At 41.1% G+C, this 26,231-nt stretch overlaps 1 protein-coding gene across 1 annotated transcript; it reads left to right on the top strand.

Moving 5' to 3' along the window:
- Nucleotides 1–26,231, top strand: ERICH5 (glutamate rich 5). The gene is made up of 3 exons (XM_049633057.1): nt 1–432; nt 20,962–21,987; nt 23,447–26,231. Exons 1-3 carry the CDS (start codon nt 375–377, stop codon nt 23,557–23,559), a joined length of 1,197 nt encoding a protein of 398 aa, XP_049489014.1. The 5' UTR covers nt 1–374; the 3' UTR covers nt 23,560–26,231.

Raw genomic sequence — 26,231 nt, 5'->3', positions numbered from 1 at the left:
CTCCCAGTCCTTCGTTCTTTCTCCGGGGCATCCTCCCTATGACTCTCTTGAGTCTTTTTTCCTCTCCTCCTTGACCCCACCCTCCACCTCCTGCCAACCGGGCTCCCTGTTCCTGTCTTCTGCTTCCTCGTTCCCGCCTGTCCGGCCCCCTGGCCCCTTCCACCTCCCGTCGGCAACCTTCCCTCGCAGGTGCGCCCGACACTCCGGCGCTCCGCTGTGCGCTTGCGCTCTGCCCCCGCCAGAGCCGGGCCAGCCGCCGGAGAAGCTTCTGCGCCGCCGGTGCAGTTTGCGCGGGATCCGAGCTCCTGGCCGACGCTCGCGCCAGGCTGGGACAGGTGGCTGCGCTCACCCACAAGGCCGCCCTTCTGCCCGCGATGGGCTGCTCCAGCAGCGCCCTCAACAAGGCCGGCGACGGCAACAGGCTCCGCAGCGGTGAGCAGGGGACCCGGCTCCACCCTCGCCCGGGCCTCGGGGTCGCCTTGCTCCCTAGGGTTCCGAAAGGTGCGACCCGCCCGGCAGGGGGCGGGCTGCTCGCTGAGGACGGGAGTGGAACCCAGGGCAGAGCGCCCCTCCCTCCCGAACTGCAAACTAATTTGCAGCGGGTGCGGGAGCTGCGGCGTGGAGGTCCCGGTGCGCCCCAGCCGCGCGCGCTGCCGGACGCGGGAGGCCGAGGGCCGGGCCCGGGGTTATCCGCGGGGCGAGCGGGGAGGTGGCGTTAAACCCCTACCGCGCTTGGCCGGGGGTTCCCTTAAACAGATGAGTAATTTCCTGCCCTTACAAGAAGTGCTATTTAATCTCCTAAAAGTGCGAACTTTCAGATCATATAAAGCTGCAAATTCCCTGGGAACCATTAGTTTCTGGTCCTAAGGAGAAACGTGATCCCCGTTTTTCTACCAAGACCTTGCCCTTCCGTCAGCATTTCAGCATCAGAGATGGTAACGGATGCGGAGAGCACAGATGGACATTCACTCCATCAAGTAGGATCCTGCACTTTTGAAGAGGTCAGATACACTTCCCCTGCCCTTCGCTTCAGTGTTTCTTGACGAATATGCGTGCCATATAAAGCGGTCATCACCGAAATTCAACAAATATATTTTGAGCGTCTATTATGCGATAGCCAGGTGCCTGGCTAGATGCTGGAGATACAAGTGACCCTACTTTTGAGGGTCAGGGATAGAAGAGACAGGCAATAAACAAGTTAAACGAATGATTAAGATACGTTTCTGACCGTGGTAAATCCTGTGAAAAGAGTAAGCAGATTAATGAACTAGAGAATGGGTTTTATAAGCACTTCTTAGATTTTGAATGGCTGACATTTTGGATAAAGCTTCGAAGGTTAAGTAAATTCCTTCAAATTAGTTTGCAGTCATATTCAAGGCTACCTGAAGGGGAAAATTTGCACTCAAGTTCATTCTTTTCCACAGGTCTTCTTTTAGCATCTTGTGTTATTCCAATAACACAGAAATGTCTTTCTCTCTGATTTTGTAGTAGCACAGGGTTTTCGTGAATGCTGTTTCAGAGTTGAGACACCGTGTCCTAGTTAGAAGTATGTTGCGTTGAATTCATTTTCGTGGTGTGTTATAATTTATTTTTAATTTCAGTAGATAACAGAAAGCAATAAAAAGTTTAGAAATAAGCAAAGTAATTAAAGCCATGTTTAAGTGTGATTCCAAACCCTTTGTCTCTGACAATACAAAGTGAAGAAATATCCATTTCTTGTGTACAATAGTTGCTGACCTTTCTCCTAAAGAAAAGAAAGCCTCTGTACCCCAAATATGCTCTCAAGAGGCCAGTGCAAAAAGTTAGTTAACTGATTAATTAGAGGCTAGTACAAGGAGCAATTTCTTTAACATTTCATTTTATTTTATGAAGTCAGGTGGATTTTGCATCCTGCTCCATGATAAATCCTTGTTGGTTTCAATATGAAAAATTGAGGAGAATTGATGCTTCAGGAAGGTACACCATATTTGGTTTTTCTCATCCCCTTCCATGGTCCCAGATATCCTAGGAGTAACATACTGATTTAAAAAGCAGAGAACTAAATCGTCATAGATTTTTTTTGATAAAAACATGACTGAGGGGAATGTTACTCTTAGGGAAGGGCAAAAGTATCCAATAGGAGGAAAGGGTTTTTAATCCTCTCAAAAAATAATGAACAACGTTTAAAAAAGAAAAAACAACTTTATCACCAGTATTAATAACTGTCTACATAAGTCACACCTTTTCATTTTTTATTCATGCTTTCATCATTGTTCTAAGTTTTCACAGATGTTGTTCTGAAAGAAATATTTAAATGCCTGACAACCAGTTTCAGTGCATTGAAAATTAATTAACACGCTACATAAACTGCTCAATGCACGTATTAAATCAGTCAACAGGTGCATTTTGCTTTTGATGCCCAATCACACAATACTCTCTTGTAATTGGATACTATTGTGTGTTCATCAGCATTTCAATGCTGATCCATGATCTTGGAGGCTCAATAAATAATTCATTCCTGTTTCTGCAGCTCAAAACTTCTTTAAATCCTATATAGAATCCTAAGTCTGTGGGTATGAGCTTTTAGATGAAAAAATCCAAGTATATTAAATGTCCTGTATATGCATTTACTCACTGTACCCCTGGTACCTAACAATATTTGGCGCATAGTTGTTGAATGAATTACTTCATTTACTCTTTAAGACAATACTATGACTAAGTATTATGATCATCTCCATTTCACACATAAGGAGCCCTGTGACCTTGGGCAAATTATCTACTCTTAAAAGTCAGAGCTGGGCTTTGAATTCAGGTACTCTGATTCCAGAGCTTGACTTCTTTCTCTTTAAACCACCTGTGATAACTAGATTTAAATCTGATTTATTTTATTTTTTTATTTTTTTTAATGTTTATTTATTTTTGAGAGAGAGAGAGAGAGACAGCGTGTGAGCAGGGAAGGGGCAGAGAGAGAGGGAGACACAGAATCCAAAGCAGGCTCCAGGCTCCTCGCTGTCCTCACAGAGCCTGAAATGGGGCTTGAACTCACCAACAGTGAGATCATGACCTGACGGAAGTCAGATACTTAACCGACTGACCCACCCGGGCACCCCGATTTAAATCTGATTTAAATTTCAGATCACTCTGGATCCCCATTAGAGGTGTGTTCATCCACTATGCAAACAACAAAAGAAATACAATAAAATGTAATAGAGCGTTATAATTTAATAAATTTAATAATATAATCACAATATTATAATCTCTAAATAAGATATGTATTGTAATATATTATACAGATGTGATATATAACTTATAAATTTATTGGATATTAATATATAATATACATATTTTAACACATATTTGTTTACCCCTAGATAAGTTGGTAAAATATGAAGCTTATATATATTACTTCCAACTATAAACTATAAATATTTGGGGGACATTTGTTTAACCCTAGAGGTTTTTTTTAATGTTTATTTATTTATTTTGAGAGAGAGAGAGAGCAGGGAAGGGGCAGAGAGAGAGGGAGGAAGAGAGAATCCCAAGCAGGCTCCGTACTGCCAGCGCAGAGCCCAATGTGGGGCTCAAACCCATGAACCATGAGATCATGACCTGAGCTGAACCTAAGAGCTGGACTCAGTCGATGGACTGAGCCACCCAGGTGCCCCTAACCTTAGATGTACATAGATGTAGAGAAACTACCAGTGTCCTCCCATAGAGATACAGATAATCTTCCTATCATACCAGAGATTCTTTAAATTTACAGTATCAACCTTTAAAAATTTTTTTTTAATGTTTATTTACTTTTTGAGAGAGAGAGAAGGCATGCGGGAGGAGCAGACGGGGGCAGACAGAGGATCCAAAGTGGGCTCTGCATTGACAGCAAATAGCCAGATGTAGCGCTTGAACTCATGAACCAGGAGATCATGACCTGTGCCAAAGTCGGATGCTTAATCGACTGAGCCACCCAGGCACCCATCACAATATCAACCTTAAAACCCTATGGGTTGATGTTAAAATATATGAACTAGCCTGTAAACTGGATTTGTGTTGACAGTTCTGCCCAACTTAATTTTCTGTAACTGGCTTAAGAACTGTTGTACATGATGCAGTATTAGCCTATAAGCAAAAGAATCATTAAATAATGGGTTGGCGTAGGTTACCTCTGAGATCTCTTATAGCTCTAAAATCCTATAGCATTAAAATATGAAGCTGTTTATTTTCTGGGCTTAAGTTTAAATCAGGTAGCAGCTACTTGATTAGGTTGCTGTTAGGCTGAATAGGAAAAATCCATTCTACCGATCACACAGATGCATTTGTTCTGACCCAACAGACACCAGATGACTGACTAGGGAAAGAGGTGTGGAGGGATCAGGACAAAGGTGGATAGTCAACTAACTACCCAGTGCTACTCAAAGTGTAGAGCAGGGCCTGGTACATGGTACGCATAGATTTTTACTCAATGCCTTAAAATGTGCAAGGAAAGAGGCTTTTCTTTCCAGAAGGACTATTAGACAGATTGAGTGGAATTTCTTATGTTTGTGGAAGCAAATTCTAATTATTAGGGCAATATTCTATTCACAATTGCTGTTCTTTTCAGAGCCCCACGGATCTGATGGAATCTGAACACAAAGGTTTTGTTGATTTTACAGACTAATGGACCCACAGGTGTCTAGGTCTTTGTATCCGAACCTTCCTCCCTGCCAGCCTTCTGTGTACATGCACAATTATTGCTTTTCTCTTTCCTAATATAAATCGCCACCCGTTTCTGGCAGACTTTCTTCCTGAGATCTTACAGCTTAAGCACCAGGATTGACAAAGTAAATAGATGGTAATTATTGACAAATTCATTGCTAGGTTAATGTGTACATTTTCACCGACAGCTATAATCATTTGTTTATTCTCACCTGAACTCTTGCTAGCTGCTTGGAGTCCATGTTACCTAGGCAATAGAATGAGGCTTGAATTTCATGCTGTTATGTGAATTGTTCTTTGTTCTGTGGAGATACCTTCAGCCTTCAACCAATATTTTCACATAGTGACATTTCAGTCCTAAGCAGACATTTTTTCTTTGTAATTGAAGAATAAACATCAAGATTAAAACTCATTAAAAAAATTTTTTTAATGTTTATCTTTGAGAGAGAGAGAGACAGAGTGTGAGTGGGCAAGGGGTAGAAAGAGAGGGAGACACAGAATCCGAAGCAGGCTCCAGGCTCCGAGCTATCAGCACAGAGCCGGAAGCGTGGCTCGAACTCACGAACCGTGAGATCATGACCTGAGCTGAAGTCAGACGCTTAACCAACTGAGCCACTCAGGTGCCCCAAAACTCATTTTAATGGACTTTCCTTGCATGCAGATGTTATATAAATGGGGTTTCTTTCTTGAAAATGCTAGAAGTAGGAACCAAGTCTTGTATGTCTTTGTGTCCCCTCTAGAGCCTGGCATACAGAGGATGTTTGGCAAGTTTTTGTTGTAGGGTGGTTATTACATACAGCTAATTAAAATGGAACATAAGAATTGCATACATGGGGGCGCCTGGGTGGCTCAAAGGATTGGGCGTCCAGGCCTAGATTTCGGCTCAGGTCTGGATCTCACAGTTTATGGGTTCAAGCCCCATGTCAGGCTCTGCGCTGACAGTGCAGAGCCTCCTTGGGATTCTGTCTCTCTCTGCTCTGCTCTTTCTCTCTCAAAAATAAATAAATAAACTTTTTAACAAAGAGGGAATTGCTTGAGTGGTTCAAAAATTTGCAAACAGTTGAAAAATGCATGCTGTGAAAAGTATACCTCCGGTCCTGTTTGCACCAGCTACTTAGTTCCAATCACACCCATGGGTAAATACTTTTATTAGGTGGGGTTTTTTAAATTTTTCTAAAGTTTCCTTATACATTGTAAATATTGTTTCCCTCTCTAATCTTCATTATAAAATGTATTATACCCACCATTCTTCACCTTGTTCTTTTCACCTAACAAGACGGACATCTTTCTATCTTGATATATAGAGAACGTCTTTCTCCTTTTTTATCCTTGCTTAATAATCCATCGTGTGATTTGTTTAACCAGTCCCCTATTGATAGGCATTTGGTTTGCTTCCAATTTTTTCTAGTGCAAACAAGGCTGCAACGAATTCCTTTATATATGCATCATTTTGAATGTGTTCAAGCACAGCTGTAGAACAATTTCCCAGAAGTGGCATTATTGGATTAAAGGGTATGTGCATTTATGATTTTGACGGATATCTGCCTAAATGCCTTCCATAAGACTTGTACCAGTTTACACTCTCCTCAACAGTATAGTTCTCTCTCTCTCTCTCTCTCTCTGCCCCTCCCTTGCGCACGCACACACACACACACACACACACACACACACACACACACACTCTGTCTCTCAAAAATAAATAAACATTTAAAGAAAACTAAAAAATAAAAGGGGCACCTGGGTGGCTTAGTCGGTTGAGCCTCCAATTTCGGCTCAGGTCATGATCTAGCTGTTCGTGAGTCTGAGCCCCACATCAGGCTCTGTGCTGACGTCTCAGAGCCTGGAGCCTGCTTTGGATTCTGTGTCTCCTTCTCTGTCTCTGCCCCTCCCCTGCTCACACTCTTCTCTGTCTCTCTCAAAGATAACATTACAAAAAAACAATTTTTTTTTGAAACATTTCAGTAAGTTTCTTATAAAATTGAAGGACTTTCGAGATTAGTGCAGCCACATCAAAACATAGGTGTGAAGAAGTCAGGAGACAAAGCAGGAGCTCCCCTTGGTTCCAGATACTTTGGACTGTGATCTCATTTAATCTCCACAAGAGCCTTCTGAAGCAAACATCTGTATCACCAAATGCAGCTAGGAAACTACAGCTTCATGGGGATAAATAGCTTGTCCGAGATCTCAGAGCTAGCAAGTGATAGGGCTGAAGCCCAGTGTGTGTGACTCAGAAGCTGCTACTCTTTTCACAGTCCAGTTCCATCTGGAGTCTAGTCCACTTCTGCGATAACTCATTGTATGGCCTTCCCTGTAGGAAAAACACAATCCATATTTGTTTGGTGGGTGGATGGGAGAATGGATGGATTGACAGAGATGGGGACTCAGGGGAGTGAGAAGTCCTATTTAGAAAAGCACAGGGATTTCAACAACAGCCAAATGATGGAAAGAACCCAAATGTCCATCAACTGATGAATAGATAAAGAAGATGTGGTTTGTAGATACAATGGAATCCTGCTCAGCAATGAGAAAGAATTAAATCTTGCCATTTTCAACACTGTGGATGGAACTGGAGGGTATTATGTGAAGTGAAATAAGTCAGTCAGAGAAAGACCGATATCGTATGTTTTCACTCATATGTGGATCTTGAGAAACTGAACAGAAGACGTTGGGGAAAGGGAAAGGAAAAAATAGTTTCAAACAGAGAGGGAGGCAAACTATAAGAGACTCTTAAATACAGAGAACAACTGAGGGTTGATGGCAGGGGTGGGGGAGAAGGGAAAATGGGTGATGGGCATTGAGGAGGGCACTTGCTAGGATGAGCACTGGCTGTTGTGTGTAAGCGATGAATCATGGGAATCTACTCTCAAAGCCAAGGGCACACTGTATACGCTGTGTGGTTAGCTAACTTGACAGTAAATGATTTAAAAAAAAAAAAGGCAGAGGGAGAGTAGGAATCAGGACCCAGGTAATAACAGAAACTGGAAGGAAACATTGGTTGAGGTGGGCTTGGGAAGAGAATAGGTTGTGAAGAGGGTCTCCTAATCAGGCAGGAGAAAGTCAACACAGCAAAACAAAGCTTTATTGTGTTCTTTTAATTCATGTTCCTGTAAGGTTGCCACATATCCCAGGTATTATCCACAGTTTCACTTCTGTGTTAATGTTTTATAACATCAAGTTTAAAATAAAAACCTAACACTTGTGGGGGGTTACTGAAAGGCTCACCAAAACTGATAAAAGCATCAAACTTGGCCAGGCTTCAAAAGCTGGTGTGTTTAACTGCATGTAGTTCTAGGTAATTTTTTTAAGCAAAATACCAGAATATAGCTCTCCAGGTGAGTGTTAATGTCTGGGAAGTATCAAAATGACCTCAGAAGCTTCTTTACAGGGGTGCCTGGGTGGCTCAGTCAGTTAACCGTCCAACTTCAGCTTAGGTCATGATCTCGCAGTTCATGGGTTCAAGCCCTGTATCAGGCTCTGTGCTGACAGCTCAGAGCCTGGAGCCTGCTTCGGATTCTGTGTCTCCCTCTCTTTCTGCCCCTCCCCCACTCATTCATTTTCTCTCTCTCTCTCAAAAATAAGTAAACATTAAAAACAAAAAGAAGCTTCTTTACGTTCCCAGGGATGTTGCTATTGTTCACGTTCTTTGAACCCCTCCTTGGGAGTTTACATCAGGTTCTGGAGTTCATTCTTTTGTATATATTCAAGGGTGTCAGAGGTTTGCCCTTTAAAGATTAAGATTGAAAAGAAAAACCACATTGTGTTAAACAGCTAAACACCCATGGGAATTACTTTATGAAGGTAAATGAAATAGGCCAGGCGATGCCAGTGTGCTCAGAAACAAGGAGTGGTCATTGGAAAAAGGCAAGGAAAAGAAAGGGCAGCCTGTGTTGTAGGGGCAACTTCAGCTGACATCACTTTCTTCCCCATGGAAGGACCCAAGGATCTGTGGGTCCCCAGGATAACTGGGCTGGGCTGTGGTGACTGGGTGGCTGGAGTCCCACACCTAGGAGGGATGACCCTTTTTTCTCAAGACTACATACTCAACAGTTCCTTATGGCTGCTCCTCTGTCCTGGCTTCTCTAATGAGACAAAAGAACTCAAGACCCAATAACATGTTCTTCATTCATACTGAACACTGCTTGACATTCAAATCTGTATGGCTCTGAAAACTTGCTTGAGATGAGCACATTATATCAGGCTAGTTTAGATAAATGGAGTGTCCAAATGTACATTAAGTAGAAAAGTCAAGATGCAAGAAGATCAAGAAGCATCCGTAGACAGCAAAATGGCACCCCTGCCCTATTGATCTACTGTATGGTCACCAAAACTCACATTTCATTTATAAACAATGTACTCTGTAGCCATGACAGTGTAGAACAGTGTAGAACATGACAAAGCAGACATCAAAACAGCATGAATTAACACCATCCAAGATAGATATAAAATGAACATGACCTCATAAGCCAAAGATGGAAATGACTCATGTTCAAGAGGCCACTCAACAAGCCTTCTCTATGATCTGAACCCCTAGCATTTCCTGGCTTCTTTGTAGCTGTTCCTTTTGCCTCGCCCCTAGGTACCCCCTTTCCCAGACCCCCCTCTCTCAGTGACGGACCTGTCTCCTCTCCACTAAAAGACATCCACTTCCTTGGATGTAGCATCAAACCAAGGTTTTTTTGTTTGTTTGTTTGTTTTTGACTATCAATTAATAGTCTGTTCCTCTCATCAGGATTTTCCCGTGTGGTGACAATACTTTCTCAAGCCTGTAATATATTTTTCCTTACACTGAGTGAAAATGTTTTCTTCAGAGGCTTGCCTTTAAAACCTCCTCTTAAAGGGTCCCCGCAAGATGAGAACATTCCACGCTTTGCAGACAGCCCTGATTGATCTGTCATTGTTACGTTCTCAGCCTTGCCCACCTAAATACTCCTCTAGTTCTGTTGATGGTGACAGCAATATATTTGTCCCTGTGTTGCATGTATCAGAGTCCCCCAGCCTGTGAGAATGAGTTTCAGTGTGCCAGCATTTCTTCCAGCCCTTAAGGCAGCTGGGCAGGGAGGGACTTTGCTGTTATTGATAGTGATAAGGAACTCTTTCTCCTTTTCCCTTTAGTTGATTTTGGGGAGGGGAGCTATTCTTACCGTTTCCATTTTCCTAAGACTGATAGGAACCACATAGTTTCTTTTGGCTAATTTCCTTTTCCTTTGCAGTGGAGTAGTAGCCTCTATAGACTAGATGGTTATGAGAGGATTTGAATGTGAGTGTGTTTGTGTGTGTGTGTGTGTGTGTGTGTGTGTGTGTAAATTTCAACATATGGGAGACCGTATAGAGTGCTGATTAAGAATGTGGGTCTGGAGTTAGACTGGCTTCAAATCCTGGTTCATGATAACTTATTAGTGGTATAACTTTGAGCCACTCAATCTCCTTGTGCCTCAGTGACTTCATCTGTAAAACGGAATTAACAATAGTACCTATTTCATAGACTTGTTCTAAGGAATAAAATCAGTTAATACATAAAAAGCACTTAGAGGTAGCCTAAATAGTGCTTAGAATAAGGGTTGACAAACTTGCCTGCTGGCCAAATCCAGCCCACCACTTGTTTTCGTAAATGAAGTTTTATAGGAACACAATTATGTCTATTCATTTACATGTCATTTGACTGCTTTCTTACCATGGTGACAGAGTTGAGTAGTTGCAATAATGACCCCAATCCAGCAAAGCTGAAAACATTTACTGTCTGTCCCTTTACAGAAAAAAAAAATTGCTGACCCCTACCTAGAATATTGCCTAGTAAGTCCTCAATAAAAATTGCCTGTCATTAACATCAATTTTAGTAAATCTCAATTTTTTTTGTATTGCTTTTCCAAGATCAAGTTTTGTTTTTTTTCCTCAAGATCAAGTTCTAAATCCTGGAGTTTGTTGATTTCCTGACATTTTCATTTTGGTAAATTTGTAAAAGGAAAGGAACTGTTAAAAATATTAAGTTAGTAATAAGGGCACCTGGGTGGCTCAGTCGGTTAAGTGTACGACTTCAGTTCAGGTCATGATCTCGCGGTTTGTGGGTTCGAGCCCTGCGTCAGGCTCTGTGCTGACAGCTCAGAGCCTGGAGCCTGCTTCAGATTCTCCCTCTCTCTCTGCCCCTCCTCGGCTCATTCTCTATCTCTTTCTCTCTCTCAAAAATAAATAAACATTTGAAAAAAATCTTTAAAAAATTGTCTTTAAAAAAACTATTAAGTTAGTAGTAGCACAAGTGGTACAAAAATAACAAAAAATCATAAAAGTGGAATGGGAATGATCCAAGTTTATGAAACGGTTTTTCTAAAGCTATCAGATGTTATATTGCTAGGTTACATGCTCTTGTACTTTTGCTGCTATATTAAAAAAAAAACTTTTATTTTAGAAAAGTTTTAGATTTACAGAAAATTCATGAAAGTAGTGCAGAGAGTTCTCATAGACCCCATACCCACTTTCCCTTATTACTAACATCTTGCATGAGTAGGGCAGGCTTGTCACAATGAATGAACCAATGCTGATACATTATTATTTTAAAAAATTGTTTTAAGGTTTTTATTTATTTTTGAGACAGAGAAACAGAGCACGAGTGGGGGAGGGGCAAAGAGAGAGAGAGAGAGAGACAGAATTTGAAACAGGCTTCAGGCTCTGAGCTGTTAGCACAGAACCTGAGGCAGGGCTCGAACTCACAAACCATGAGATGGTGACCTGAGCTGAAGTTGGACACTTAACCGACTGAGCCACCCAGGCGCCCCACTGATACATTATTATTTACCAAAGTCCATGCTTTATTCAGATTTCCTCAGTTTTTCTCTAATGTCCTATTTCTGTTCTAGAGTCCCATTCAGGATTCCACACTACAGTTAGTTGTTGTGTTTCCTTAGGCCCCTCTTGACTATGACAGTTTCTCAGACTTGTTTTCGATGACCTTGACAGTTTTGAGTACTGGTCAGGTATTTTGAGGACCATCCCTCAATTGGGATTTATCTGTTGCTTTTCTTATGATGCTCCTAGGCTTGTGGGTTTTGGGAGGAAGACCACAGAGGTAAAGTGCCCTTCACATCACATCATATCAAGGGTACAAGTTCTCAGTGTGACTTATTACTGCCTCCTAAGCTTTTCTAAGATTCTGAAGCATGAAGGAGGGCGAATGTAGATTTTTGTTTTATACTCTAGTCTTACTGAAATCTTACAGTTAAATTTAAAAAAAAAATTTTTTTTAATGTTTATTTATCTTTGAGAGAGAGAGAGAGAGAGAGAGAGAGAGCGAGCAGGGGAGGAGCAGAAAGAGAGACACAGAATCTGAAGCAGGATCCATCCAGACTCTGAGTTGTCAGCACAGAGCCTGACCTGGGGCTCGAATCCATGAACTGTGAGATCATGACCTGTGCTGAAGTCGGATGCTTAACCCACTTACCTTGTGGAGTTTTTAGGAAGATTGAGTGAGATAATCCACAAAAAGCCCTAGGCAGAATGCCTCAATAAACATCAGCCACAAGGCCTGTTCAGGTTGGTGAAGTGTCGCAACTTATGCCTATTAGAGACATGATCTTCACTTTCTCCCTCCTCTCCTTGCTCATCGAGATGCCTTTGATTTCGTAGACTCGATTTCTGCCCAAATGTTGGATCCCCGTGTGCCAGTAATGACCATCAGTCAATGAAGCGGTCTTTTTTTAGTGGTGAATACTGTTGATAATTTCAAAAGTGATGTTTTCTGCAATAGCTTCTTTGAAGTAAGAGTCTATCTTCTAGGAGTCTAAAAGAAATAAAATGAAATTGGAAAATCTTTTCTGAAGGAGGTAACTATTTGTCATTACTTGGCTCTGTAGCTTTTAGATATCAGCCTTCCCCCTCTTCAGGCCCTACATCTCCATGTATGCTCATCAAGTGTTCCAGAAGTGTCTCTGCAACTACATGTTCTTGTTTCTTTATAGTTACATTTCCACATTAGGTTTACCTTCATATTTTATCAAATTTACTTTGTGATGGTCAAAACTAAGTTTAAATGTATCAAACCAGGTAGTTCTATTAAAAAAGATGGCTTGTTCAGGGTGCCTGGTGGCTCAGTCAGTTAAGCATCGGACTTTAGCTCAGGTCACGATCTCACTGTTCATGGGTTCGAACCCTGCGTCAGGCTGTGTTGACAAATTCTCTGTCTCCCTCTCCCTCTGTCCCTCTGTTGCTCACGTGCTCTCTCCCTCTCTCTCTCTCTCAAAAATAAATAAACATTAAAAAAAAAAAGAAGCTTCATGGGTGCCTGGGTGGGGCTCAGTTGGTTAGGCATCCAACTCTTGATTTTGGTTCAGGTCATGATCTCATGGTTCGTGAGTTCGAGCCCCACGTTGGGCTCTGCACTGACAGCGCTGAGCCTGCTTGGGATTCTCTCTGCCCCTTCCCTGCCCATGCTCTTTCTCTCAAAATAAATAGATAAATAAATAACATTTAAAAAATTATTTTAAAAAAATATGGCTTTTCCGATTTTTATTTACCATCTCTAGGATTTTTTTTTGCCTGATGGTTTCACACTTCAGTTACATGGGGTATTGCTTAAGTTCATCTCTCTTCAACATGAATGCCCTGCCAACATCTACTGACTGACAGAACGCGCCCTTGGGGCTTAGCATTTGTGCCACGGCCCGCGAGGAAAGTGTTTTTACATACTTTAGTGAGGGAAGAGCACAGACACATCTAGAATAGCTCCACAAATGTTTGTTGGATAAATGATATGATGAAAGTGGGGAGAAAACAAAGAAAGAAAATGGGAAAGAAGATGAGTAGACTCTTCCCTTGGGGCTGACTCATGTGGCATCTGGGTTCCCAAAGCCCAAAAGCTGCAGGAACCTAGAAATGGTGGCAGCAAGGGAAAATACCAGGGAACCCCCCCCCCCCCCCCCCCCCACCCCCGCCATTCTCATTGATTCTCTAGAAAACCCAGCAGACAAACCAGTGAGGTCTCTGGGATGTCTGATGGGTCATAGCCATGGGATAGGAAATATTGACCTCAAGTTTTTCTCCTCGCTGGGTAGAAACTTTTCATTTCTGATTAGGGTAATGAACGGAGTTGAAAAGCTTTCATTGTAATGTGAATTTCAGGTATGTTAGCTCTAGTTCTAATCCCTTCTGTAATGTTGCCTAGTATTTAACTTCTTTGTGTGCCTATCACAACGGTGCTTACAACCAGGGTTCTGTTAGTTCAGCTGTCACAACAAATTTGTGCATGGATCAACTTACAACAGAATCAAGAGAGATAATGAGCACCAAAGGATTAGGCCCAGAGCAGTGTATGATTTGATAAAATGTAGGGTTCAGAAAACAGACACATCTTTAAACAACTTTGGATGTGGAAACAATGCATCTCTCCACAATATTTATTATATAGTAATACAGATTAGGCACAGAATGTCTTCTGTGTGTGGACCAAAAAATCTCACTGCTTCAAGTTAGAGTGCTAGAAGAAATGATGTAGTACCTTCTTCTACCTCAAGGAGGTATATCTGGGATTCACAAAACCACACAGACAGAGCATGTGGAGATTCTTGGGTGAGAGGTAAGGCATAGGTACCAAGTCGTACTTAGTGAGGGAAGTAGCCATTATTTGAATTTCCATGCAGACAGTAAACTTTTTTTTTTCTGACAATAAACTTAAGGATGGAAGGGACCAGATCTTCCTTGTCAACCGCTGTAAACTGCTCAGCTCAGAAGAGGCATATTAGGCACTCGAATACTTGAATTCAGTGAATAAGTGAAATCAAAGCCAACAAACAGTGGGGCGCCTGGGTGGCGCAGTCGGTTAAGCGTCCGACTTCAGCCAGGTCACGATCTCGCGGTCTGTGAGTTCGAGCCCCGCGTCAGGCTCTGGGCTGATGGCTCGGAGCCTGGAGCCTGTTTCCGATTCTGTGTCTCCCTCTCTCTCTGCCCCTCCCCCGTTCATGCTCTGTCTCTCTCTGTCCCAAAAATAAATAAAAAACGTTGAAAAAAAAAATTAAAAAAAAAAAAAAGCCAACAAACAGAATGAAAGAGATTTATTTATAAAAAGCTGCTGGTGGACTTTATTAATGCCAGTCAAGTCCTGCCTGACATTATGAATACTATCACATTATTGATCAATAATCACATTAAAAAAATTTTTTTAATGTTTTTATCTTATTTTTGAGACAGAGACAGAGCATGAGCAGGGGAGGGGCAGAGAGGGAGACACAGAATCCAAAGCAGGCTCCAGGCTCTGAGCTCTCAGCACAGAGCCTGACGCGGGGCTTGAACTCATGACCTGAGCTGAAGTCGGACGCCCAACCGACTGAGCCACCCAGACACCCCAATCAGTAATCACATTTTATTTTTTTTTTTTTTTAATTTTTTTCAACGTTTTTTATTTATTTTTGGGACAGAGAGAGACAGAGCATGAACGGGGGAGGGGCAGATAGAGAGGGAGACACAGAATCGGAAACAGGCTCCGGGCTCCGAGCCATCAGCCCAGAGCCTGACGCGGGGCTCGAACTCACGGACCGCGAGATCGTGACCTGGCTGAAGTCGGACGCTTAACCGACTGCGCCACCCAGGCGCCCCAGTAATCACATTTTAAAACTTACCATGGTAACGACACAATTCTGTAGGTCAACATTGATAGTTTTATAGTGTTTAGGGGACTATTTATCCAAGCTCTTTAATGTTGACGTTCATTCTTTCTGTTGCTCAGTTAGCTATAATTTATTTGACAGGGGCCACCACTAGACCACACAGGACCTTTGTGAAATTAGAAAAAGATGCCCTCCCCGCCCCTGACACATGCAGCCTTGCAGCCTGCAGGTGCACAGAGGCTGGAGTTGAGCTCTCTCTCTCTCTCTCTCTTTCTCTCCCTCTCAGAATGCCCTGTGCAGTGAGAAACCCGCACCTGCCTAGCTGTATGCTGCTCCCCCCAGTTTACTGAGTACCTTCTCACGTCACACAGTATATTGGGGAATACGCATATTATCACCTCAGTCAATTCTCCAAAGTGGCCTGAAAGGCAGCTCTCATATTCCCATTTTACAGATAAGGAAACTGAGGTCTAGAGAGGTTAGGAGCTTGTCTAGATTGTACAGTTGAATAAACGGTGAAATCAGGATTCACATCCAACATCAGAACAGTCTGGAATGCACTGTTCCAGCTGAAGAGGAGGAAGATCAAACAGATCCAAAAATCCTACTTCCCTCAGCGGCTGGGGATAAAAACATTCTGAAGGATATGCAGTCTGGTGCCTGAGAGGAAGTGTTTGTGGCAACTGTAGACTTCATTGCTGTATTCTCTGAGAGGCGGTTTGAAATTACCATTTATTTTCCAACCTTTTCAGTTTTTTACTTCGATCTCTTTTTTTCTGAATAAGCTTAGAGAAAGGTACCGATACTAGAATGAATGAAATTACCTTACGTGTCTGTTTGCCCACCATAATGTCTTCCTTTCTAGGGCCATCAAGTGAGGTATGATACCGGTGACGGCTAGCATGGACTGTCACTCAGTGGTGCCGGTCACTGTGCCGGTGCTTTCCACTAGCAATGTGATGCATGGAGTCCTCACAACGACTCTGCTGATACTGTTCCCATTTTACAGGTGGTGAAACTGAGGCACAAAAAAGGCTTAATCAGGCTAGTGAGTACAGGAATCAGGACTTGAACCCGCCACATTATGGGTGTTGTCTTCAAGGTCATATGATCTCTGCCCTGCCTTTTAGAACAGATTGTGCTTTACTCTCACATAGGAAAAAAGAACTTTGGGGCTATTAGGTAAGAACTATTACCTCCAGGGGCACCTGAGTGGCTCATTTGGTTAAGCGTCCAACTTCACCTCACGTCATGATCTCACAGTTCATGGGTTCAAGTCCCATGTCAGGCTCTGGCTGACAGGTCAGAGCCTGGAGCCTGCTTTGGATTCTGACACTCTCTCTCCCTCTCTCTGCCCCTCCCTTATTCTCTCTCTCTCTCTCTCTCTCTCTCTCTCTCTCAAAAATAAGTAAATAAACATTAAAAAACAAAGGAGAAATAAAAAGAACTATTACCTCCAAAAGCATTCCTTTCAAAATTCAAGCAGAATGCAGTTCATTAATATAAATACAAAAGGAATGTGGTGTCACCAAACTTTTCTCTTTTTTTTTTTTTTGGTGATTATTTTATTTATTTTTGATTTTTTTCCTCAAGTTTTTATTTAAATTCCAGTTAGTTAACACAGAGTGCAATATTATAGTTTCAAGTGTAGAACTGAGTGATTCATCACTTTCATACAACACCCAGTGCTCATCACAAAACTGCCCTCCTTAGTACCCATCACCCATCTAGCCCATCCCCCATCCACCTCCCCTCCAGTAATCCTCAGGTTTGTTCTCTATAGTTAAGATTTGGTGATTAAAAAAAAAAAAGTTTTGGTGATCATTTTATTTATCTATTTGTAAAAGTTTATTGACTTATTTTGAGAGAGAGAGAGAGAGCAGGGGAGGGGCAGATAGAGAATCACAAGCAGCCTCTGTGCTGCCAGCATGGAGCCTGACGCAGAGCTCGAACTCACGAACCGCGAGATCATGACCTGAACCAAAACCAAGAGTCAGATGGCTTAACCGACTGAGCCACCCAGGTGCCCCAAGATTTGGTGATCATTTTTAAGATGTTTTATCTCCTTTGAGCTACCTTAGAAAAATATTAGAGACAGTGACATTCTTCTGTAATATTTCCCAGTTTGGCTGACTATTTTCAGGTTATATTATAAAAATATTACATGTCAAAGACATTTGCCTACTTCAAGTATATCAATAAGATTAGGAAAAGTACCTAAGAATGAAAATTGATACTGTGATCATGGGCATAAATGTTCTAGTTATGGCAAAAATTGATAGAACACTTGAGTATTTGTGACACTATTCATGGAAAATAACTTTTTATAAAACTTTTGTTTTTGGAGAAGAAAACTTGATTTAGTCTGATAGCATAATATGTTTTTCAAAATATAGAATTGAGTGACTTTGGTTTGGGTGTGTTGACACATTCCCCCCCATGGCTTTCTGCTCTAGAAGAATGATGCCTTTAGAATGCACCCACAGCTGGCACAGTTGGATGAAAGTCGTTCATGTCATTTAACTGACAGTACTAATCACCGTAATAACTATTTTACCAGAAAATATAATTTGGCAGACATCTGTGATTAGTATACTAACACATTTCCTTGTTAATTTCCTTAGACAACCCTCACCAGAACATCCTTCGTGTGATCTGAATGAATCGTCTTGTCATAATGAATTATTTTGTAGGCCTGAGAAATCACTTTTATTAAGTTGCCTTAAGTGCTATTAATTTGAAAACCTTCTTCATGATGAGGCCTGAGGGAGAGGCGTAGGATAGCCCTTCTCCCTATTCTGACATATGACCCCTGGGGGGCCCACAGCCAGGGCCCTGAACTTCCCCACATCCTTCCCAAACTCTGCTTCTCCAAGCCTCAGCTTGAATTACTCTCCACCCAGGGCTTCTCACCTAGCCCCAGAGGCCGGGTGGGAAATGATTTAATGTGAACACATGTATTAAGAAGAAAAACAATTGGCAGTGAGTTGAATTAATGACAACACATAAACTAAGGAAGTGAAGACAATGACAATTATTATTTCAGGGAAATACAAAAATAAATTTACGCAGAGTAAGAGCTTACTGTTTGGCTCAGTTCTTCCTAGCAGACATACTCATTCTATGGACATGCACTTGAATGTTGATTTACCCAAATTACAACATGATTACTATGTTAAATGATTGCTAATATATAGTTGGTGAATTGAAAGGAAATGTTAGTGTGTAATGGGAGAGGGTGTGGTGATAGAGGTAGGAGGAGAAGGAACCAAAGCCTTTATTTTCCAGAGTGGGAGTTCATTAAAAAGCCCAAACCGAAAAATCGTGAAGTAGCAATTTGCTTAGAGATATAGAAGAAAAATACCCCTTCAGACAGCTAAAAGAATTAAAATATTTGCCCCTAGGGAAGGGGAAATGGGAGAGGAGATCTGAGTATTGGTTGTGCATTTTACATTAAATAAGCGATATTCAGTATAAATGTATGCATATGTAACTGGGGTGAGGAGTAACTTAGGGAAAAAATATTAAAACAATTTTTTTTACATTTATTTATTTTTGAGAGACAGAGAGAGACAGAGCACAAGTGGGGGAGGGGCAGAGAAAGAATGAGACAGAATCTGAAACAGGCTCCAGGCTCTGAGCTCTCGGCACAGACCAGACATGGGGCTCGAACCCACAAATCGTGAGATCATGACCTGAGCTGAAGTTCATGCTGAACGAGCAGAGCCACCCACGTGCCCCAGGGAAAAAAGATTTAAAAAAAGAAGAAAAGAAAAACAATCTTTGGGGGGAGAAAAAGGGTAGAAGTATATCACCTAGAGGTCCATTTTAACATGTTGGTTTATTTTCTCTCAGTGTTTTCACCATCCATTTGTGATTTACTTTTTCTTCCTCCCCCTTTCCCTTCCAATCATTGACATTGCTATACTCATACTATATGTGAAATTGGTAGCTAACTTACTGAGCACTTAAGTGCACGCAAGACCTTGTGCCAATACACATTTTATATGCATCATTTCGTTTGATTAACCCAACTGTGTGTGCCAATATTTTAACTTATTATATCATAAATATATTTTTTAAGTTTTATATATTTATTTTGAGAGAAACAGAGATAGTGTGAGAAGGGGAGGGGCAGAGAGAGAGAGAGGGAGAGAGAGAATCCAAGCAGGCTCCATGCTGTCAGCGCTGAGCCAGACGTGGGGCTCGAACCCACGAAACCACGAGATCGTGACCTGAGGTGAAACCAACAATTGGATGCTCAACTGACTGAGCCACCCAGGTGCCCCATAAATATTTTCTTATATTAACATATCATCTTCATAACCATCTTTTTTCATGGTGCAGTAATATTCCATCCAGCAGAATATTTATCTTTTCCCCAACTTATTAGACTTTTAAGTTGTTTTTAATTTTTGCTATTGTGAAGAATACTGAGATGATATATATATCAAAAAATATATATTTTCCTGACATTTGTGCTTTTAGGATAAATTTCCAGAAGGAGGATTACTGGGTCAAAGAGTATAATCATGTTGCCAAGTTGCTTAGCTGTCTAGGGCACTTTTGTGTTCCTCCTTTAATGTTGATGCCTCGTGCAGCCTTGAGATGGGGGGAGAGAGAGATTCACTGCCATTTTACAGATGTGACAATTAGGAGCTAAGTCCCCAAGGTCACACAGCAGGGGGAAGAGCCAGAATTACAATGCATGGTTCCCAACTCTTTCTTGATTTCTGCCCCCCAGATGAAATGAAACGCAGGTTGAACTGTCCCTGCCACTTTCCTTCCCAGACATCTTGATCTTTACCGAGTGGAGCTTCTCTGTCATGGGGCATTTTCCTTCCACTGAGACCCATTCTGCTTTGGGAAAAAGTAAGACCTCTGTAGCAGCCCAACACCACACACTGAAATCTTCTAAGGCTAAGGGTGAGAAGGAGAAAGACCATGAGAAAAAGCAAAGTGAAATGTGCTTATTGAGAATGTGGGAAGGTGTCTAAGGAGCAAACAAGAAAATATTGTAGTTTTGGAGGACGTGTTAGAGCTGAACACAGTAAAGAAGTTTGACTTGGGGAATGTTTAGGTCATGGTATGGCCTCTCTTTACTCAACTATACACAGGACTCTCTCTTTTAAGTTTGTTTATTTATTCTGGGGGGGGGGGGAGAAGGGCAGAGAGAGAGAGAGGGAAGGAGAGAGAGAATCCAAAGCAGGCTCCACACTGTCAGTGCAGAGCCAAATGCGGGACTCAGTCTCACGCACCCTGAGACCATGACCTGAGCAGAAATCAAGAGTCGGACTCTTCAAGAGTCGGACGCTTAACCGATAGAGCTACCCAGGCGTCCCACCACCGGACTCTCTTAAATCTACTTCTTTTTTTTTTTATGTTTATTTATTTTTGAGAGAGAGAGAGACAGAGCACGAGCAGGGGAGGGTCAGAGAGCGAGGGAGACCCAGAATCCGAAGCAGGCTCCAGGCTCTGAGCTGTCAGCACAGAGCCCAACGTGGGGCTCAAACTCATGAATGGTGAGATCATGACCTGAGCCGAAGTGGGATGCTTAACCGACTGAGCCACCCTGGCGCCCCTTAAATCTACTACTTGATTGTGATATATTTTCTGAGGATAGAAACTAACCAAAAATTTGTATTTTTTCTTTTTCAAGTGAATATTCAAAAAGTAACTTTGCATATCTATTTTTCAACCATAGAAGAAAGTGAGTCCTGTTTTGCCCAACCCAAACCACATACTCCGGGAAAAGAATCATCTACTCTTTACGGCAAGGTACAAAAGGAAAGTCCTCCTCCATTAGAGAAGCTCAAGATTTCAGCAGCGTCTACAGCTAATGGTGTTAAATCCCTCTGGGAACAGCCCCTGGCAGATGATACTACAGACCCACCAGGACCTACAGAAGACGCTCAGCCTTTAGAAGGACCCAGGGAATCTGAGCCACTTCAGCCACATGTCAAAGATGATACTCCCGGAGCAGGAGAGAAGAATGACATGGAAGCAGTGACAGAGGCTCAGTCTTTAAAAGGAAATGCTGAGACTGAATCTGTAGGAAGAGATACCAAGTATCAGCCGTCGAGGATCACAGGAGAGAGGGACTCTCCTGGAGCAGTGGAAGGTACTGAGAATCCACAAACTGCCAGAGAGATGAAACCTCTAGGAACAGCGGAGAAAGTTCCTCCTCTGGAAGCAGCTAGAGAGCCACAACCTCAAGAAGCAATGGGAAAGGGTGAACAGACCCAGCTCCCAAAAACAGTTCCCAAGGAGAATGAATCTCCAGAAGGATTGGAAGGGGGTCAGTTTGTGGAAATGGCTGGAGAGCAGAAACTTCAAGAAACATTGGGAAAAGATGAGCAATCCCAACTTCTAGAAACAATTCCCAAAGAGAGTGAATCTCCAGAAACATTGGAAGGAAGCCAGTTTGTGGAGACAGCTGGAGAGCGGCAACTTCAAGAAACAGTGATAAAAGATGAACAATCCCAACTTCTAGAAACAATTCCCAAAGAGAATGAAACACCAGAAGTATTGGAGGAAAGTCAGTTTGTGGAAACAGCTGTAAACAATGATTTGCTCCATAAAACTCCTGACGGTCTAGGAAACATGGAACAGATTCAACCTGAAGGAATAGTTGGAAGCACGGAGCATCCAGTGGGAATTCTAGAAACAGGAGCTAATATGGAAACGGTCAGGAAAATTCACACTAATGAAGAGGACCAACACATTGAAGGTAAAAGTGATGTTGTCCAAAATTCAGGGTTGTTTAGATGTGCTACGTAAGAGATCATCCCTGGGGATCTCTATTTCAGGGGTTTGAACTTCATTTTACCCAAACCAAAAAGACTTCCATACCTGAAAAACAAGCTCTTAGCTTTCTAGCAAAAATTTTCTAAACCATAGTCCGTGTCTGAAATTTTTAACCTGGAGTTTCATTGTTGAATACACTTGGATGTTGAAGGCAACATGTTAAAATTTCTGAGTTTTTCTGAGTTCGCTTTTCATCAGGCCCCATGGAGGGTACGAGGATCCAAAGTAAAGACGAATAGGTGGTTAGTGGGGGAATTAAGCTTCTAATGAAAGAATACCCACATAATGGATCTTACACTATAATTTTCATCTTTGCCAATCTTATCCTTAGAAAATTACGGTCAGTCTGCTTGTGTCCTCGTATAGTCCTCTTGTCTTTCTGGGAAGACTGGAGGAAATGTATTATGTCTTGGTAAAATGTGTTTTTAAAATGTACCTCGCCAGCATAAAACAAAGGGTATCCATACTGTTCTTTATTAGAATTATAATTTAAAAATAACATTTCTTCTGGGACATGATTTACATTTTGGTAAATTTTAGCTTCATACTACAGCATAATTAAATAAAGCACACATCTGTCTGTTTCTTGATTCATTTATTACCCCAGCAGTTTTTGAGTGCTAATCATATGCCAAGTTCTAGGGGTACAGGAGATAGGCCCTGTCCTCACGGTGCTCATAGGCTAGCGGGAAGAAGGCAGAATGGAAACAAGTTACCACAATCTATCGAGGTAAGTGCTTTAATGAAGGTGTAGAAAAGTGCTCCAGGAAAAACAGGGCAGATGTACTTGTTGCACTAGGGTTAGCAAACTCAAGTCGTTAGGGCCTAGGATAATGACCGTGAGTGAAGCGAGGGGCACATGTTATGGCATGGGGAGCCCTGGGGACCGTGGTGAACAGGAGCACTGTCCTAGCAAAAGAGGCACCGCTTCTTGGCTCCATCCATGAGCATGGGGGTCAGTGTGGCCCATTCTGATTTCTTAGGGAGACAGATTTGTATCTACAACGTCCAGACTTTTAAATATTTGCAATCTTTTTTTTTTTAATCTCTCTTTTTTTAATGTTTGTTTTTGAGAGAGAGAGAAAAAGAGACAGAGTGCCAGCAAGGGAGGGGCAGAGAGAGAGGGAGACACAGAATCTGAAGTAGGCTCCAGGCTCAGAGCTGTCAGCACAGAGCCCAACGCAGGGCTCAAAGTCATGAACCGTGAGATCATGACCTGAGCTGAAGGTGCCCCAGGGCAGTTGCCTTTCTAGATACCATCAGAGAAATTTATTAATTTGACCTAAAGAGCAGAAACTGCCCCACTGGAAGTCAGCTGTGAGGTGCTTTATTGTCAATGATAAATGAGAGTATCTTAATATCTCCTTTGGTTACTTTTCCAGGTGAGACAGGAGAAAAAGTTGAAACAGAGATGGAGGATGAGAAAGTAAGTGAAGGGACTGGAACAAAAGAAGAAGAAACAGGGGAAGCTGTGGACCTTTCAGCAGCCATGTAGATGGATGTGGTAGCAGAAGGATGAATAGGCACAGGTGTTGTGATAGAAAATGTAGTGAAGTGTGTGACTTCGGATCTGATTGTGTCTATAAATGTCTATGTGTTTTATACAAGGAGTATGGTTATCATGTTCTTGATTACATTGTTCCATAAAACTGCTAAGCTGTAAACAGTTTTCTCAGGCACTTAGAATAGTTATACATTTAGAACTACAGTAGCCACGGCCAGTAAGGACTGGGGTATAGGATCACTGAAGAGTGTGAGGGTATTTTCTTCATTGTGGCAACACATCCATTCGGTTCAGAAAATGACATCCTAAAAAGAAAGTATAAACCTTAGGTGTAGGTGGCTGGAGAAAGGAGTTAAATTTTAGGGAGCATATGATAATCAAGTAACACAGTTATAATTACAACGGGATAAGAATGAACAACAACATCAGGGCAAAATATATCTAGTGGGTTTTTCTTTTTTATTTCGTTTTTTTTTTTTTTTTTTTTTTTTTTTTTTTTTTTTTTTTTTTTTTTCCTGTTGCAGAATTTAAAGCTGGTAGGAACTTACTCACCTTAAGTCTGTCTACTACCATAGACTCTTATTTATGTCAAAGGAGTGCAGTCTCTGGTGCTGTTGCAAGATCAGGCATTTCCACACTGAAAGGCTACACGTTTTTCCAGGTGCCATTTTAAATCAGTTGTTGATTTTACACTTATGTGAAGGGTTTCATTGGTGTTATCCTTTTAACTGACATTAAAGGCGTTTGAAACTTATTGACTTTTAAACGTATTTCAGAGACAACAGACAGCAAGAATTAAAACCTAGATTTGCTGCCTATGTGGAATTTATTCCCTGGGTCCTGTTTTGTTTTGTTTTTCAGATTGCTGTGGCTTAATGTTAGGCTTTAGAGGTAGAAAGGAGCTAAGAAATCAAGATTTAGAAACCATTTATAATATTGCATTAATGTTAAAATGATGCACCATTGAAAGTTACTTTTCACGAATTCTTCCTAAGTTGCCAAGGGATTTTGGTAAAAGATTATACATGAATATAGTAATGACAATAGCAATCTTGTCTACCATTGAGGACCTGTTTATGTTTATGTATATCAGGATAGAATTATATTCTGGAAACATTTTCTTTCCTTTTCTTATTTGTAAATGTGTATTTTTAAGATAACTGCTCAGATGAATTAACTAGACTCTGTTATTTTTAATTTTTTTTAAATTTAGTTAACATATCATGCAATATTGGTTTCAGGTTTAGAATTCAGTGATTCATCACTTACATACAGCACCCAGTGCTCATCACAAGTGACCTACTTACTACCCATCACCCACAGCCCATCTGCCACCCACCTCCCTCCATCAACCCTCAGTTTGTTCTCTGTTGTTAAGGTCTCTTGTGGTTTGTTTCCCTCTCTTCTTTCTCACCACCCCCCCACCGTTCATCTGTTTTGTTTCTTAAATTTCACATATGGGTGGAATCATATGGCATTTGTCTTTCTTGGATTTGACTTATTTCACTTAGCAAAATATATTCTAGCTCCATCCACATCATTGCAAATGGCAAGATTTCATTCTTTTTGACGGCCGAGTAATATTCCATTGTATATAAATAATCTCTTCTTTATCCATTCATCAGTAGACTCTTTTACTTTGGCTTTTATATTAAAATGACTACTAAGATGACTTGTAATTAATTTCAAGAATATAGCATACAGGGAAGAATTATCTTTATTCTGATTTTAATATTAGTTTATGTTTCTGACTTTAGAGTTGAAGTAGACAACAAGAGGGGGTACTTGAGTAGATGATGTCCCCCTTTCTGCAAAGTAGCTCGATTGTGATTTTATTGAGACCAAGGACTGTTTTGTGTATCTTTGATTCAGGCATTTATCTCCTTTCATGGAACATTATAGGCACTTGATAAATATTTGTCAAATCAATACATGAATAATAAATACCCATTTATGTTTAATTCATTAGAAAAGAATATATTTAAGATATCAATTTGTGTAGCACTAACATTTTCTTGAGGGCTGCTCAAACTCAGCAATGTGCTATATATTTGGTGTAGTTTTCTGAAAACAGCAAAATTTTGAGGTCAGGAAGTGTATAAATCAGAACTGATGTAACATCTCTCAAGCTGACTTTTATAATCCAAAGGTGTTTTTCCTGACCAAAAGGTATTTTTATACAGATATCTAGTAAGTAGAGAATGACAGAGCTCAGTGTAAAATATATCTGATCACCTTAAAAGGTGGAATTGTACTTTGTATCAAGTACTAAAATAGTAAGATTCATTTACTTAATAGACATAAAGGTCCATTCTCCGTTGTGTGAATTTTTTTTTTAATCATTAACATGTGTTAAAGAGACCTATTCAGAACTGATTCTTGAGAGAACTCGTTCTCAAAGGCATTATTATATAGTTGTAATATAAAAGTTTTCAAATTGTTTATTAATCCTACTTTTTCCACGAATTACTAAAATAATTTATTCTTAGAAAATTTTGGAAATTTGTATAAATTTCTGGTGCTTTTTATACTTTTGTCTTTCGCCTTTAGTGTGGTTATTAAGACATTTTTAGAAACCGTTCTCATTCTCTTAGATAATATTAGTAAATTTTTATTCAAAACCTATAAAGAAAATTAAAATGTTCCATAATATTTGAATATTC

The sequence above is a fragment of the Panthera uncia genome, chromosome F2, assembly GCF_023721935.1.
Source record: "Panthera uncia isolate 11264 chromosome F2, Puncia_PCG_1.0, whole genome shotgun sequence".
In the NCBI taxonomy this organism is placed as follows: Eukaryota; Metazoa; Chordata; class Mammalia; order Carnivora; family Felidae; genus Panthera; species Panthera uncia.
Note: the sequence above shows the minus strand (reverse complement) of the source record. Positions and strands in the feature narration are given on the sequence as shown.